This window comes from Balaenoptera borealis, assembly GCF_965194805.1.
Source record: "Balaenoptera borealis genome assembly, chromosome: 13".
NCBI lineage: Eukaryota > Metazoa > Chordata > Mammalia > Artiodactyla > Balaenopteridae > Balaenoptera > Balaenoptera borealis.
The window spans coordinates 54,643,720-54,658,151 of NC_138870.1; the positions used below are offsets into that span (position 1 = coordinate 54,643,720).

Here is a 14,432-nt window from a genome sequence, read left to right on the forward strand (position 1 = left end):
ACCAGAAGTGTATACTGCTGCAAAGCTTAAAATATTTACTCTCTGGCCCTTTACAAAAAAGTTGGCCTACCCCTGCCTTACAGCTTTCCAGGTAGCTCCAAAAAGTGAACAGTAAAACACTTCAGACTCTTAAGATCAGGTAGATGCTGTGTATGCTACAGTGTTAGCATGAGCTATTTAATTAGCATAAGCCAGAAAAAAATTCAACTTCTATGTCTATAAAAATTCCATTTTATGATACTGTAGAAGTCTAAGTACTATGTAGAATACTTGTGGAAGTAATAGCTTATTTAAGAACTCAACACCCTTTTAATCTTTAATGAAGTTTTAAATAAATTATCATTTGTTTTTTGAAAATCTGTATTCATAAAGGAACAGTCCATGATTCTATTGTATTCCAGGTAGTCATTGGATATCCAGGGGTATTAACATAGGAAAGGAAAACAGAAAATGGGAAAATAACAACGGATGCCCTTTTCTATCCTTAGTATTTTATAACTAGAAGTGTTAAGCTCTTTGTTCCTCCACATACTTAACTTATTAGAGTAGGTGTCCTTGTTAATTTGAACCATTATGTACATTTTTAAGGATAATTAATGAGGGTAGTAATGCTGTTTATAATGTTTTTAGCTTCCTAAAATTTTTATATTTAAATTATATAACTAGTAAACTTGGAAATTTATTTGTTTTTACATTGTTTGACATATGTTTATAGTCTAGCCTTCTAAGTTCTGTGTAATAATGCAAACATGTCATAATCTGCATACGGTATTAATACAAACTGAAGAGCATATATGTAAATACAGGTTAAATACAATGTATGTATTTCATTGATTTTTTTAAAATATCCACGTCTTTCAAGGGTGCTTCATGTCTTTGTCTTTGAAAGATAAAGTCTTTGAAAGGAACTAAATGAGTACAAAATCATTTTTAAAAACCAATACATTACAAAGAGGAATCAACGCAAGGTCTTCAGCTCCCATATTAATAACCCATATTAATATTGCTTTATGGATTTTCAAAATCCTGTATAACTTGTGCTTTATCTAATCCTGATCCATGCAGTGTAACCAGAAGTATGTTCTGTTGGTGTTCCTTTATCAAAGCTTGAATCTGCTCTAATTTTAGAGTATGTGAATGTGCATTCTGTTTGATTTTTAGTTATATACAAAGTGATTTCTAATTTTATAACAATTAAAACAGTAATTGCCTGAAATTGTTTTGTATAGTCGCATAACATCTTGGGGCAATATTAAACAAAATTCACTTTTTCTTCGTTATTTTCTAGTTCTTACTCAAATGAGTATATATCTTTTATAGTTATAAATAACTTGAATGTTGTATTTTACTTTTTAAAGCATATAGCTATTTAGCTCTCATCATGATCATTTCTAAATTCATAATATCCCACTGAAGTGATCTCACATATAAACCATTTCTCAATAGTTAAATACTAACATTGGCTGCAATTTTTTGATATTTATAAATATTGCCAAAATTATCACACTTAAAAAAGTAACAGATAGCCTATAGTTATCTTCAGCATCTGAAAATCCTGGTAGTAGTTACACATAAGTAATGATGCCTAGCAAGATTAGTTCTGCTTCATAAAATTCTTTACTATACTTTCAAATTTGATATATTAAAATAACTGCCAGTTTCATATTAGGAAGTAAACTGATCAAATGAGAACCTTGTAATTTCCAAAGCTGTTGAAGAATATGTTGTTAGAATTCAATAGCTATTACTTATAAACATTTTTAAGGGATTTTAAAAAGTGATTTCTTATTTCTACTTTTAGAAATTCATTTTTTGCACTTCCAAAAGTACATGAAGACATACTTTTTTTTTTTTTAAAGGAATGTGTTGGATTTGAGGCTGATGCTTTTTTTTTTTTTAATTTATTTATTTTATTTTTTTACTTTTTGTCTGTGTTGGGTCTTCGTTTCTGTGCGAGGGCTTTCTCTAGTTGTGGCAAGCGGGGGCCACTCTTCATCGCGGTGCGCGGGCCTCTCACTATCGCAGCCTCTCTTGTTGCGGAGCATAGGCTCCAGATGCACAGGCTCAGTAGTTGTGGCTCACGGGCTTAGTTGCTCCACGGCATGTGGAATCTTCCCAGACCAGGGCTCGAACCCGTGTCCCCTGCATTAGCAGGCAGATTCTCAACCACTGCGCCACCAGGGAAGCCCAAGACATACTTTTTGAATAGAATGCAAGCTCCATGAGCACAGGGAATTTCGGCTTTTTGTTTAGCGCTACATCTCTAGGTCCTAGAACAGTACCTGCCACATAGTGAGCCCTCAATAAATATTTTGAATGAAAGAATTTTCAAGGATGTTTATTTACAGTATTATTTGGTATACTAAAATTGGAAACACTTCATGTTCATTAATAAGGGGGTGATTAGTGTAAAATAACCACACAATGGAATATTATCTTGCTGGAAAAAATTGAGGTTGTTCCATGTGTACTGACATTGACATTCATGCCACCTCATTCTGTGAAAAAAGCAAGTAGAAAAACAGTATATGTAATGTAATACCACTTTTGTTTTTAATATTTTGATTTAAAAAATATATAATCCACTTATGCTCAGCAATTCTTAAACTTTTTGCACTCCTAAAATTACTGATGATTCTAAATGACATCTGTTTGTGGGCTAGATATGTATTTATTTATACTTAGATATATATTTGCCATGTTAAAGTTAAGACAACATTTAAAAATTTACTTATTCATTTAAAATAAGAATAATGAATTTATTACGTTAACATAAATACTGTATTTTTATGAAAAATAACTATATTTTCCAAAATAAAAACATTTAGTGAGAAGTGGCATTGTTTTATATTTTTGCAAATCTCTTTAATGTCTATCTTAATTAAGAATAACCGACTTCTCATATCTGCTTCTTCATTTAATCCATCATGATGCTGTTTTGGTTGAAGTACCTCAAGAAAATCTAGCCTCACACAGATACGTAGTCAAAACAGGGAAAAGTATTTTAATTCTCTATTCCGATAATTGTAGATATTCTTCAACACCAAAACTCTACAAGTAGTAGTTTCTTAAAGATTAGCGGCAATGTAGAATTTAAAACTATGTCAGCGAACTTTTCGTACTCATACTTTTCATACTAAAGCCCTTTGGTCTGTTTTGCAGTTAGAATGGATCTTTTACCCATGCAAGATTTTATAGCTCATGATTGTTCATTTGGAAAATATTGGTTCACTGGTTATGCAGATCTTCCAAATGTTAACAAATTTTATTATGCCATGCTCAAAAGTCATATTTGTTAATATCACAGCATAGTCTCATTGCAAAGGTTTTCAAGTATTGTGAAGTTGTTAGGCTCATAGTAAGGGATGCGCATTTTTTGAAATTCTACTTTTCACTTGAAAGCTGGAATTTTATCATTGATAACACAACCAGTTGTTTTTCTGGAGTTGATGGGCTTAATTTAACTTCATTCACTTGTTGAGAAAACGGCTGTTAAACATCCAAGTCTGAATAATTTGTCATTTGTTCATCTACAGATAGTGTTCCATTAAAAAGGGGGGGGGGACTAATTTACTCTTAATCACAATGATACTTGAAAAGAAAATTTTTTTTTTTAAATCTGTAAATAAAAAAATGAAAAGAAAACATAGCAGAATGTTCAGTGGTTATCTTAGGGTGGTGGGGAAATGGTGACTTTTTTCTTTTTTCTCCTTTCATTTTTCTGTAATGAATAATACATTTTTATTATGTTATATAGTTTAAAGTGTTATATAAAGTATGTTATTTATAAGACAGCTTACCCATAACAAGTGGATGTGAATTATTAAGAATAGTTAGTTATTTTCTCTATTTTTCTTATTAGGATTTAGATCCTGAATATGAAGATATATTTAACATCTCATTGCAGTGGATTTTTGAAAATGGAAAAGATGTTGGAATAAGGTAAAGGATTTGGTTTCCACTTTGTCCATTTTGTAGTCTAAGAAGTGATTTTGACTCTAAACTCTCCCTTAATTATTTTTAAATAGGTGTGTTGGTTATGGCCCTGAGGAAGAATTGACAGATATAGTTGATGTACAGTTTTTACAATCCACAAGACCACAGATGTCCTTCTGGTGTCGTTTTCGACGTGCTTTTATTACTGTCACCCACAGGTTATTGTTGTTATGCTTAGGTAAGTTGTGAGGATGAGAAAGCAGATACATTGTAGTCTAGAATTTTTGTGTCTGTATTTCACCAAATGCCAGGGTTGAGAATATACTTCTGTGATAGTTGTCATTATAAATCACATCCAGAAGTCTTCAGTAAGGTATAATAATATTGAGGGTTTCTATAATGTCCGTATCAATCTAAGGGTTTAGAAAACAGTGCTGTGAGGAGAGGTGGGAATCAAACTTTGTCATGTGAATGTCACAGAAAAAGCAAATTTAGTGCATAGATAGAAATCTACTTTAGGAAATAGAACAGGAAGATACAAAAATTAAGCTTATTTTTAAAATACTATATTAGAAATTAACTTCATTAAAATTATTTTTAATTAAAAAAATACCATTAAATGAATTAAAATTTTCATTCAGATTCCTAGATTTTATGTGACTATTTTGATTCATAATAGGAGTTTGGGAGATACTCATTTTTTTTCTTTTTTCTGCCCAAGTCCTGTAAAAATAATTCAGGTTACTTAAAGTTAGAGGTAGTTTGTTTACAGTCTCATAAGACTGACTCACTTTTCTCATAGCTTAGTGCTGAAAGAAAAAAGTTGGTGAAACATAGTTACGTTACTTTGTTTTCAAAAAAAATAATAGAATTTAAATGTTCAGTTGTCAGCGTCATGAAGAAATGGTTTTTCTGGAGATATTAAGTGGCACTCTGGGAAATGTTTAATATTAAATTTTTCTGTGTAATTTGATCATATAGGTAATTCAGACCACTGTCTTGAAGACTTATTCCATTATCCCATTATGGCAGTTAAAATAGTCACTGTAGAAACTGTCAAAATGGCTTTTTTTTGCTTTATTTTGTTGATACCACATTTAACAACTGACAAAATAACTTCAAGTTGCAGTGAATATTATTGAATGCCATTGACCACTGTTTTAAAAACACAATATATAAATATTGCAGGTGTAGTGATGGTTTGCGTTGTTCTGCGTTACATGAAATATCGCTGGACAAAAGAGGAAGAAGAAACAAGGCAGATGTATGATATGGTGGTAAAGATTATAGGTATAGTATTTGTAAAAATCTAAACTACTTCTAGGATAGTCATTATGTGATAAACGACATGATGTCCAGTGATTGCTTCATTTGTAAATTTGTTTGATTTACTTTCAGATGTTTTACGAAGTCATAATGAAGCTTGCCAGGAAAATAAAGATTTACAGCCATACATGCCTATTCCCCATGTGCGAAATTCCTTAATACAGCCTCACGACAGGTGTGTTCAACACATTATGAGTTGAAGTAAATCAGAATGTTGGTATCTTCTGCAGTCATGAAAATTACACTGAGAGTTGTGACCCTTCTCAGCTAGACCTGTTTTATTGTACAGGCTTTATTTTCGTACTTTAAACTCTTTTCTAAATTTTCATCTATTATCTTCCTGATTTTGAGTGGCATAATAGACAACTGGATTTCAAAATATACACTTTTGATTCTTTGTTGTCAGTCTCTACCTTATTTCCTTTAATTCTGTCTTGATAAGGAAACAGAGACAGAGAATAGCCAGAGATGTTTTATTAATAATGTTTTAGAATACTTCCTTTTGTTGTTAATGAAGCTTTTTAAATAAAAGAATTAAGCAATAACATCTTGAAAATAAAAGATGATGTCACATTCTAAAGCAACATTCTTACCCTAGCAACACATCAGAATCACCAGTGGAGCTTTTGTGGAGGGGTGGGGGGGGGGGGGATACCAGTGCATTGTTCCAAATATAGTCAATCTGAGGTGAGGTTCAGTCATCTAAATCTTTTTGGAAAAAACTCCTCCATAAGCAGTGATAAGAACAGCCCGTGTTAAGAGTAACCACTACCTTCAATGACTAATATTTGAAAAAGATGACAAGCCAAGATGATAGTAAAGTTGTCATTTTCCTTCAAATGATAGGAGAAAAATGAGGAAAGTCTGGGATAGAGCTGTTGACTTCCTTGCTGCTAATGAGTCTAGAGTTCGCACGGAAACACGAAGAATAGGTGGTGCAGATTTTCTAGTTTGGCGGTGGATCCAGCCTTCTGCATCCTGTGACAAAATATTAGTAATACCTTCTAAAGTGTGGCAAGGTCAAGGTATGTATTTTTAGACAACAAACAAATATAAATGTAATTTTTTCAAATATAAAAGTCTTACGTGTTTAAAGTAAAATAGTACAGCTGAAAGATGTATGAAGGCAGAGCTCCCTTCCAGTTCCATCCCATAGAAGGAATCAGTGTTAGCTTCTTACATGTCCTCCCACTTTTCTCCTTGCTAATATAAACAACATGGTTTGTCTTCACTGTGATAGAATTCTAGATACATTACTTTGATTTTTTTTCCTCTTTCACTTACCAAAGCAACTTAGTATATTAAAGATCTAACTGCATTCTTTTTCCCTGATTTTTTGTGCAAATAAGACACATGTAATTTGTTCTATATTTAAAACGTGTAAGTGGAATCATAACTTTTAACTGCTCTTTTTTCAATTTTTGCTTGCCTTTCTCTTTTTCATTAAGAGTCTTCCACCTGCATATCCCATGCCAAGTAGCTTTTGTGGGTATCGTTCCATATTTTTCTTAATGCTTGCATAGTTGCAAAAACAGATATTTATAAGTTTATAAGAGGGTTTGGTGTTTGGTTGCCTTATGTACCCAAAGTGATAACTGTTACCTCATTTGAATTTTTTGTATCTTAATGGTTATTTACAAAAAGAAATCTCATGGCTAGTTTAATTTGTATTTCAGAACTAGTAATGAGTTGAGTTTCTTTTAATCTTGTTGGATAAAAAGCATATTTATCAATGCTTGCTAAACATAGACTACATGGGAAAGGTAGGTTAATTGTTTTGAAATTGAAATAAAATCCAATCTCTTCCTGATTTTCTGTAATTGATTTTCACTTTCAAAGAGCTTGAGTAATAGGTTCTATAATCGTGGCATAAAAATAAAGTTTTTATGTTGCCAAAATGACACTAAACCATAAACTATGTGCTTTAGGGTACATGCAGAAGGGTCCTGTGAAACCATAGGCTGTCAGTCAGATCTGATTACCTTAGTGCCTTATAATGATGCATGTGGAGTCTCAGCCTAATTTCATCATAGAGCTAACAGTTGGTGCTCATGTATGCATCTGAAGTTCTAGGCCATTGTTTTTGTTCATATGAATTTTTTTTTATCATTATAGTTGTCTTATTTTAAAATAAGATATTTAAAATAAGTGAGATTTTCAAGATGAAGCCAAAGGCAATTTTCAACTAGATAATCCATGTTGTTCTTAAAAATTAGTAGTGGTATGATTTATTTAAGTGTGTTAAATTGGACACTTTATAATCTCTAGGATTTAAAACCTCAGACTGTTATTTTCACTTTATCATTATCTTTAGCTAGGAAAAGACTGTGCAAAAATGATAGAATACAACTTTAGGTCAGTTATAGTGGTAGTTAAAACTCAACCTGAATTAATACAATATTTTTAAAATCTCCAGCTACTTTTTTTAAATGTATTTTTTAGAAGTTTTATAGTTTTATTTTTTAATTTATTTACTTATTTATTCATTCATTTATTTTCGGCTGCATTGGGTCTTCGTTGCTGCGTGCGGGCTTTCTCTAGTTGTGTCAAGTGGGGACTACTCTTCGTTGTGGTGCACGGGCTTCTCATTGCAGTGGCTTCTCTTGTTGCGGAGCACGGGCTCTAGGTGTGCAGGTTTCAGTAGTTGTAGCACGCAGGCTCAATAGTTGTGGTGCACGGGCTTAGTTGCTCCATGGCATGTGGGATCTTCCCGGATCAGGGCTCAAACCCGTGTGCCCTGCATTGGCAGGCGGATTCTCAACCACTACGCCACCAGGGAAGCCCTCCAGCTACTTTTTAAGTTTTAAGTGTTTTATCCAGGTTTCAGTGTATTAAATGTTTGGAAACTATATGCCAAGTACTGAGCTACCTTAATTTGTGTATTTCTAAATGGGCCATGTAAAGAATTGTAAATTTAATCTCTTTTCTTGACAGTCTTTGATAAACAGTTACAGTGATTAGGGGTTCCTGGACCTAGAAAGGAATTGAGAGTAAAGTAAGACACCTGCTACTTAGCAAATAGAAAAAAAGGTGTAATGGCTGAGATAATTTTAGCCTGAAGGCAGAAAATCCTGAGATAGAACACTTGGTAACTATTTACTTGAAGTATATCAATTCAATTTTTGGATGGTTGTGGTGATAAAATGGAAGTCTTTAGATTTATAGCAAGAGAGACTTGAGCTCTTTTAAGAATTTCATCATAAGAAGAATTGTTACAAAAAGCTGATAATGAGAAGTTGTTGGAATTTTCTTAATGATAGTTATACATTTTTTTGCCTCATTTAAGAACATATAGCTCTAATACAGAGAGAATTTAGTTTTAATATTACTTACATTTTTATGCTATTAAATATATAGTCTATTTAAATGTAACTAAATGACTCTGACCTAGCTTTTTAAAATGATTAATACATAAAATAAGTTTTGCTTTCATTTGAATATATCTGAGCACAAATGTTGTACTGTATAAAAATGGGCGTATACTAGAGGGTTCTGATGGTTTTTTATGTGAACAGATAGTTTAACTTACTAACAAGCTTAATGTTTCTCCCCTCATAAATGCAGTGGTTTAAAAGGTACATGTCTGGGGAGTTCCCTGGTGGCCTAGTGGTTAGGATTCCGAGCTTTCACTGGATTTCAATCCCTGGTCAGGGAACTGAGATCCCATAGCAGCATGGCATGGCCAAATAAATAAATGGTACATATCTGGAGGGTTGGTAATTACAGTAGTCTTTTGAGTTCACTACCACTACAAGCTGTCGTCATTTAATGATACTTTTCCCAAGTAACTGTTAAATAATCAGCCTTACTGAATTTTTAGTTCAATTTCTAAAGAGTAGTTAAATATAAATTCAGTGATAATATAACATTAGTATCTCTAAAGGTATTTTATTTAATTAATTAATTTATTTTTATTTTTAAAAATTTTAATTTAATTTTATTTTTGGCTGCGTTGGGTCTTCGTTGCTGCACGCGAGCTTTCTCTAGTTGTGGCGAGCGGGGGGCTACTCCTTGTTGCGGTGCGCGGGCTTCTCACTGCGGTGGCTTCTCTTGCCGCGGAGCACAGGCTTTAGGCGTGCAGGCTTTAGTAGTTGTGGCACACGGGCTCAGTAGTTCTGGCTCGCGAGCTTTAGAGCGCAGGCTCAGTAGTTGTGGTGCACGGGCTTAGTTGCTCTGTGGCATGTGGGATCTTCCCGGATCAGGGCTCTAACCCGTGTCCCCTGCACTGGCAGGCGGATTCTTAACCAGTGCGCCACCAGGGAAGCCCCTAAAGTTATTTTAAAGTACCAGTTTGCTGGGGAGCCAGAGAATTATTTATGCTTCTGACAAATGTAGTGTTTGGTATAAACAACATTCATTTGAAGGACCCAAACGTAGTTCCTGAGGTATTTGAAATGTATCATTCAATAACTACTGTATCTTTACATGGCCATGGTAATTAGGGTTTAGTTAGGGAGATAAAGCTTATATCTTAAAAATCAATTTGATCTTTTGGACTACTTTCTGACTAGAGTTGGCCAAGGATAATTTCTCCCAGGTCTGTTATTTTGTGGAAACTTGGGTCTAGGCTAGGATAAGGTGGTATGAATGCTTCTGTTTTCTCTGGTTCATGCCCTGCTGGCCCAGGCCATTATTGGAATTTCAAGGAAGTCAGATTGTCTGAAGCTAAAAGGTCATCTAAGAACAGAATCTGTACACTGGTAGAGAAGTTCGGAAGGTACTAGATGTTCACAAACCTTCTTGATCTGAGATTTGGCAAAGATTTTTCATGTCTAGTGACCGTTCCTCCACCCCGTATCAGGCACTGTTCGGACGTTTATGCTCCAGATATTTCTTATCACTGACAGTTCTGAAATCTTTAATTGATACGCTCTGGTCTTTATCATAAACTCATCCTATCAACTTTCCTGCTTTATGTATTTGGGAACTCCAGAATCTGATTCTTCAATGCACCTACTTTCTCCAGTTCTTCAGCATTTCTCCTATCTTAACTTCTTTTCCTGTGCATCTTAGTTTTCATGAATCCATCTTTTCAATCACTCTTGCTAGTACCCTTAAGTCATCACTTGTCCTTCATCTTACCCTGGTATATTCCAACCAAGGATGAAACTGTTTATCTGTGCCTGTCTATATGCAAATGGCTGAGCATAGCAGGAGAAAATCATGCAACTTGGCATACTGGTACCTTTATAACTAATCAACCTCAATTAGGTCTTCAGTACTACCTGCCTTTCTTATTCTTACCATTTTTTACTAGTCACTTCACTTACCTACTCTACTCAATAACAATTTTAGATTTCTTCCCCTCTTTTCAAACCTTTTGCCCTTCTTCTCTGTCTTCTAATTCTCAGCTGATGACTCAAATAGAAGCAATCAGATTGTACCTGCCTCAAATTTCCACCACCAAATCCATAGAATTACCAAAATCTACACTCATCCTCACCTCCTCTTGCAATTGAGGAGCTGTCTCACTTAACAAAGATCTGAGCCCTTCTCTTCAGAGGATCCCTCTGGATCCCATTCCCTCTGGTCTTCTCAAGTGTCTTCCCTTACTGTGTTTTAAATCCCTGCCTCTCCTGGATCTTTTCATCAGCACTTAAACATACTGTAGTCTCATTTTTAAAACACACTGGTGCACTATACATTGTCCTATAGCTGTTTACCTATTTATAGCCAGATAGCATCAAACAATTTACTCACTGTCTTTACTTTTTCACCTCCCATTTATTCTTCAGCTGACTCCAATCTGTTTTCCATCATTTCAAGGAAACAGCTCTCAGATTTCAATATTGCTAAAGTCAGTGGGCATTTTTCTTTCCTGTCCTTATTTACTGAACAGTATTAACAGTTGAGCCTGCCTTGGAAATTTCTTGTTTTGGCTTTGTGGTTGCCACTTTCTTCTGGTATTCATCCTACCTCTTACCCTTTCTTAAATCTTCTTTTCTAGATTTTCCTGGTCCTCTAGGTGTTGGGGTTTTTCCAGGCCATCTTTCATCATTCTCCCTGTCTTCCCAGATGACCTTATGCTGCAACTTCATTTTATATATATATGTGGATAACTTTCAAATTTATATCTTGCACTAAGTCTTCTGTTCTTGTTTTCAGATTTTCATACCCAGCTGTATACTTGTCTTCTTTACTAAGAAGCACTGGAAATTCAACATGTGCATGAACCTAATGTCGTCTCTCTCCAAACTGACCTTTCCTCCAGTGTTCCTGTCTAATTAATGATACTTACCCCTCCTCAGTTGGTTCTGTCATAAACCTGGGAGTCATCCTTAATCTCTCCCTTAGCCCCCACATGTGCAGTCTTTAAACAAGTCATGTCAAATCTATTCTATAATATGTCCTGATTCTGTCCAGTTATTTCCATCTGCATTGCTGGCCTGTCTTATCCACATTACTATCATCTCCCTCTTTGACAACTATAATAACCTCCTAACTGGTGTCCTTGCATTCACTTTTGCTTCCGTCTAATTGATTCTCCACATAACACTCTATTTAAAAATTTTATAATTTTAAGAGATCTCATCATACTATTCCTCTCCTTAAAACATTTGAGTGGCTTCCCATCGCTTTTATGGTAATGTCTAAGTGCTTTAATGTGGCCTACATGGTCCTCCATAATCCAACATCCCCTTCTTCAGGTTTATCTTTCTATTGTCCCCACTCTAGTCACAGTGACTATCTTTTAGTTACTCGAATATACCAAGTTCCTTCTTGCCTTGGGCTTTGTACAAGCTGTCACCTTTGCTTGAGATGTCCTTTACACCTCTCTTTACTCTGCCTATTTATATTGTATTTATTCTTTAGGTCCCAGCATAAATTATACTTTCTCCTTGAAGTGTTACCTGATATTCACAGATTAGCTTAACTTACACTGAGAGCTTTCTGTACTCTTCTTTCTTAGGATTTACCACAATTATGATTTCTTGGGTGACACTTTTTCATCTGTCTCCCCCACTAAACTAAAGTCTGTGAGAACAATGACTGTGTCTGTCTTATTCACCTTGATCCAGGGGTCTGGCTCATAATAAAAGTACACAGTGAATACTTTTTGAATAAACTGAATGGCTGAATACTTTTCAACAAAATGGAACAATGGAAAATAGTGAAACTAATTTGTTTTTTATAGCATTTCATTTAGATAGAAGAAATTCACCACCAAATAGTTTGACGCCATGTCTAAAGATTCGAAATATGTTTGATCCAGTTATGTAAGTATTATGACGAAAGGTACATGTAATTTTTATTTGGAATATTTGGCTGAAAAATGCATGATACTCTTATAATGCTATGTCTGTAATTGAAAAATCTTTTACTTCTGAATCTCTAACTACCGAAATGTTCTGTTTTTCTCATTTCTTCTTTTTTGTTAAATTTCAAGCAAAGGTTTCACCAAAAGACACAGATGTATAATGATTTGTAAAACTTTTATAAATCTTTGCATTCACTGGGAATCCCCATAGCAGATAAATGCTTGAGTCAAATTAATGACAGATATGATGACAAACAACAGTACCCTTTATTAGATGTATAAGTCATGTCTGCCACCGTTCTTTGCCTCAGTAGGCAATATAGATGGAAATATCTGCTCTTTTAAAATTTCCAAATCCTACTCGTAAAAAGTTTTCTACAAAAATGTACATACCTTCCTCTCTACAAGACTTGTCCGTTTATTGTTTGAGAAACTTTTCTGTCTATGTAATTACAACAACACATGCATCCAGAAAATAGCACAGTCAAAAGTTATTGCCTTAGAATCCATAATATTTCACATATAAGCTGTAATAATCTTTAGAACTTGCTTCCTAGAGGTGACTACTTATCTGTCCAATGATAGGACAAGTCAAATTCTGTTTTTTAAAAAAAGCTGACAGTAGAAATTGTATTACATTTAAAATACCCATAAGTCCCATCCGATAGCTCATTTATTTCAAGAAATAGTTGATATGGTAAGATTCCAAATAAGTGACAGCAAAATTGTAAATGTGACAAAGCACTGTTAGTATACACACACACACACACACACACACACACACACACACACACACACACACACACACACACACACATCCCCTCCATTTTGCAGAGGTAGAAACAATTAACGGTGTGGTGATCCCTCTATTTGGAATCTTACCTCATACCTTAGGGATTAGGAAGTCTATGCCAGTCCAGTATTTTATTACCTGAGATAAAGATTTACAATTTGAAGCGTAACAGCCTTTTCCTTGGACCCACCATCTATATCTCACAAGAAAAACAAATGTGCGTTACTGTAGCGGGAACTCTTTCATAATAGTAAGGTGACTTATTTGTACAAAATGTGTGTCCTATATTCACGCTTCTATTATTTTGGAAAAAAAGAAGCTCAGAATACACTGTATACTAAGAATTTTCCTTAAGTTTAGGATTTGAAAATGTCATTAAAAAATAATACTTTACAAGTTTACTGTAACTCATTAAAGTGCTCATTAACATTTGTCTAGATAGAAAAGAGAAATGACTTTAAGTACATAGGATTTTAAACATAAAAATGACAGCACATTTATTCTGCTATAGTAGGCTGATCCTTCATTGCCTCAGCGTGTGCGTTCTTAGACTGGAAAGTGAGAGCAGGGCTGGGACTTCTGAATGCTAATTATTTTTTAATCTACCTACTGTTAGTAACAAGCATTTATGTACTGTTAATTTTAACAATATATGGTTTTTAAACTATCCCCATTCTAGTTGGGTATATATATTGTAAGAAACAAAAGACTTCTTCTGAGTAGGAATATAGCTGTTGATTTTTTTTTCTTTTTTCCCCCAGCTGTATGGAGGTATGATTGAAAAGTAAAAATTTTATGTTGTACAACAGATCTTTTGTGTTTTGGGGTTTTTTTTTTTTGCTCATTCTTTAAAAATATTTCTTTTTATTGAAGTATAGTTGATTTACAATATCATGTTAATTTCAGGTATACAGCACTGTGATCCAGTTATACATATATAGTGTGTGTGTATATATATGTATATATATATTCCTTTTCAGATTCTTTTCCCTTATAGGTCATTACAAAATATTGAGTGTAGTTCCCTGTGCTATGCAGTAGATCCTTGTTGTTTATCTATTTTACATCTATTTTATATTTATTTTATGTATACATTATATATATAAAATAATGTGTATA

The 14,432-nt window shown here is 34.0% G+C and overlaps 1 protein-coding gene across 6 annotated transcripts in view; it reads left to right on the forward strand.

The window, feature by feature from the left end:
* The window catches only part of LEMD3 (LEM domain containing 3), an 81,913-nt gene that overhangs the window by 48,947 nt on the left and 18,534 nt on the right, over positions 1 to 14,432 (forward strand). For all 6 annotated transcript variants that reach the window (XM_082351234.1, XM_082351232.1, XM_082351233.1 and 3 more), the window contains exons 5-10: positions 3,863 to 3,942; positions 4,029 to 4,174; positions 5,125 to 5,226; positions 5,335 to 5,437; positions 6,109 to 6,287; positions 12,398 to 12,479. In XM_082351234.1, coding sequence (XP_082207360.1) covers positions 3,863 to 3,942; positions 4,029 to 4,174; positions 5,125 to 5,226; positions 5,335 to 5,437; positions 6,109 to 6,287; positions 12,398 to 12,479 — 692 coding nt within the window. The remainder of the gene's footprint in view (positions 1 to 3,862; positions 3,943 to 4,028; positions 4,175 to 5,124; positions 5,227 to 5,334; positions 5,438 to 6,108; positions 6,288 to 12,397; positions 12,480 to 14,432) is intronic.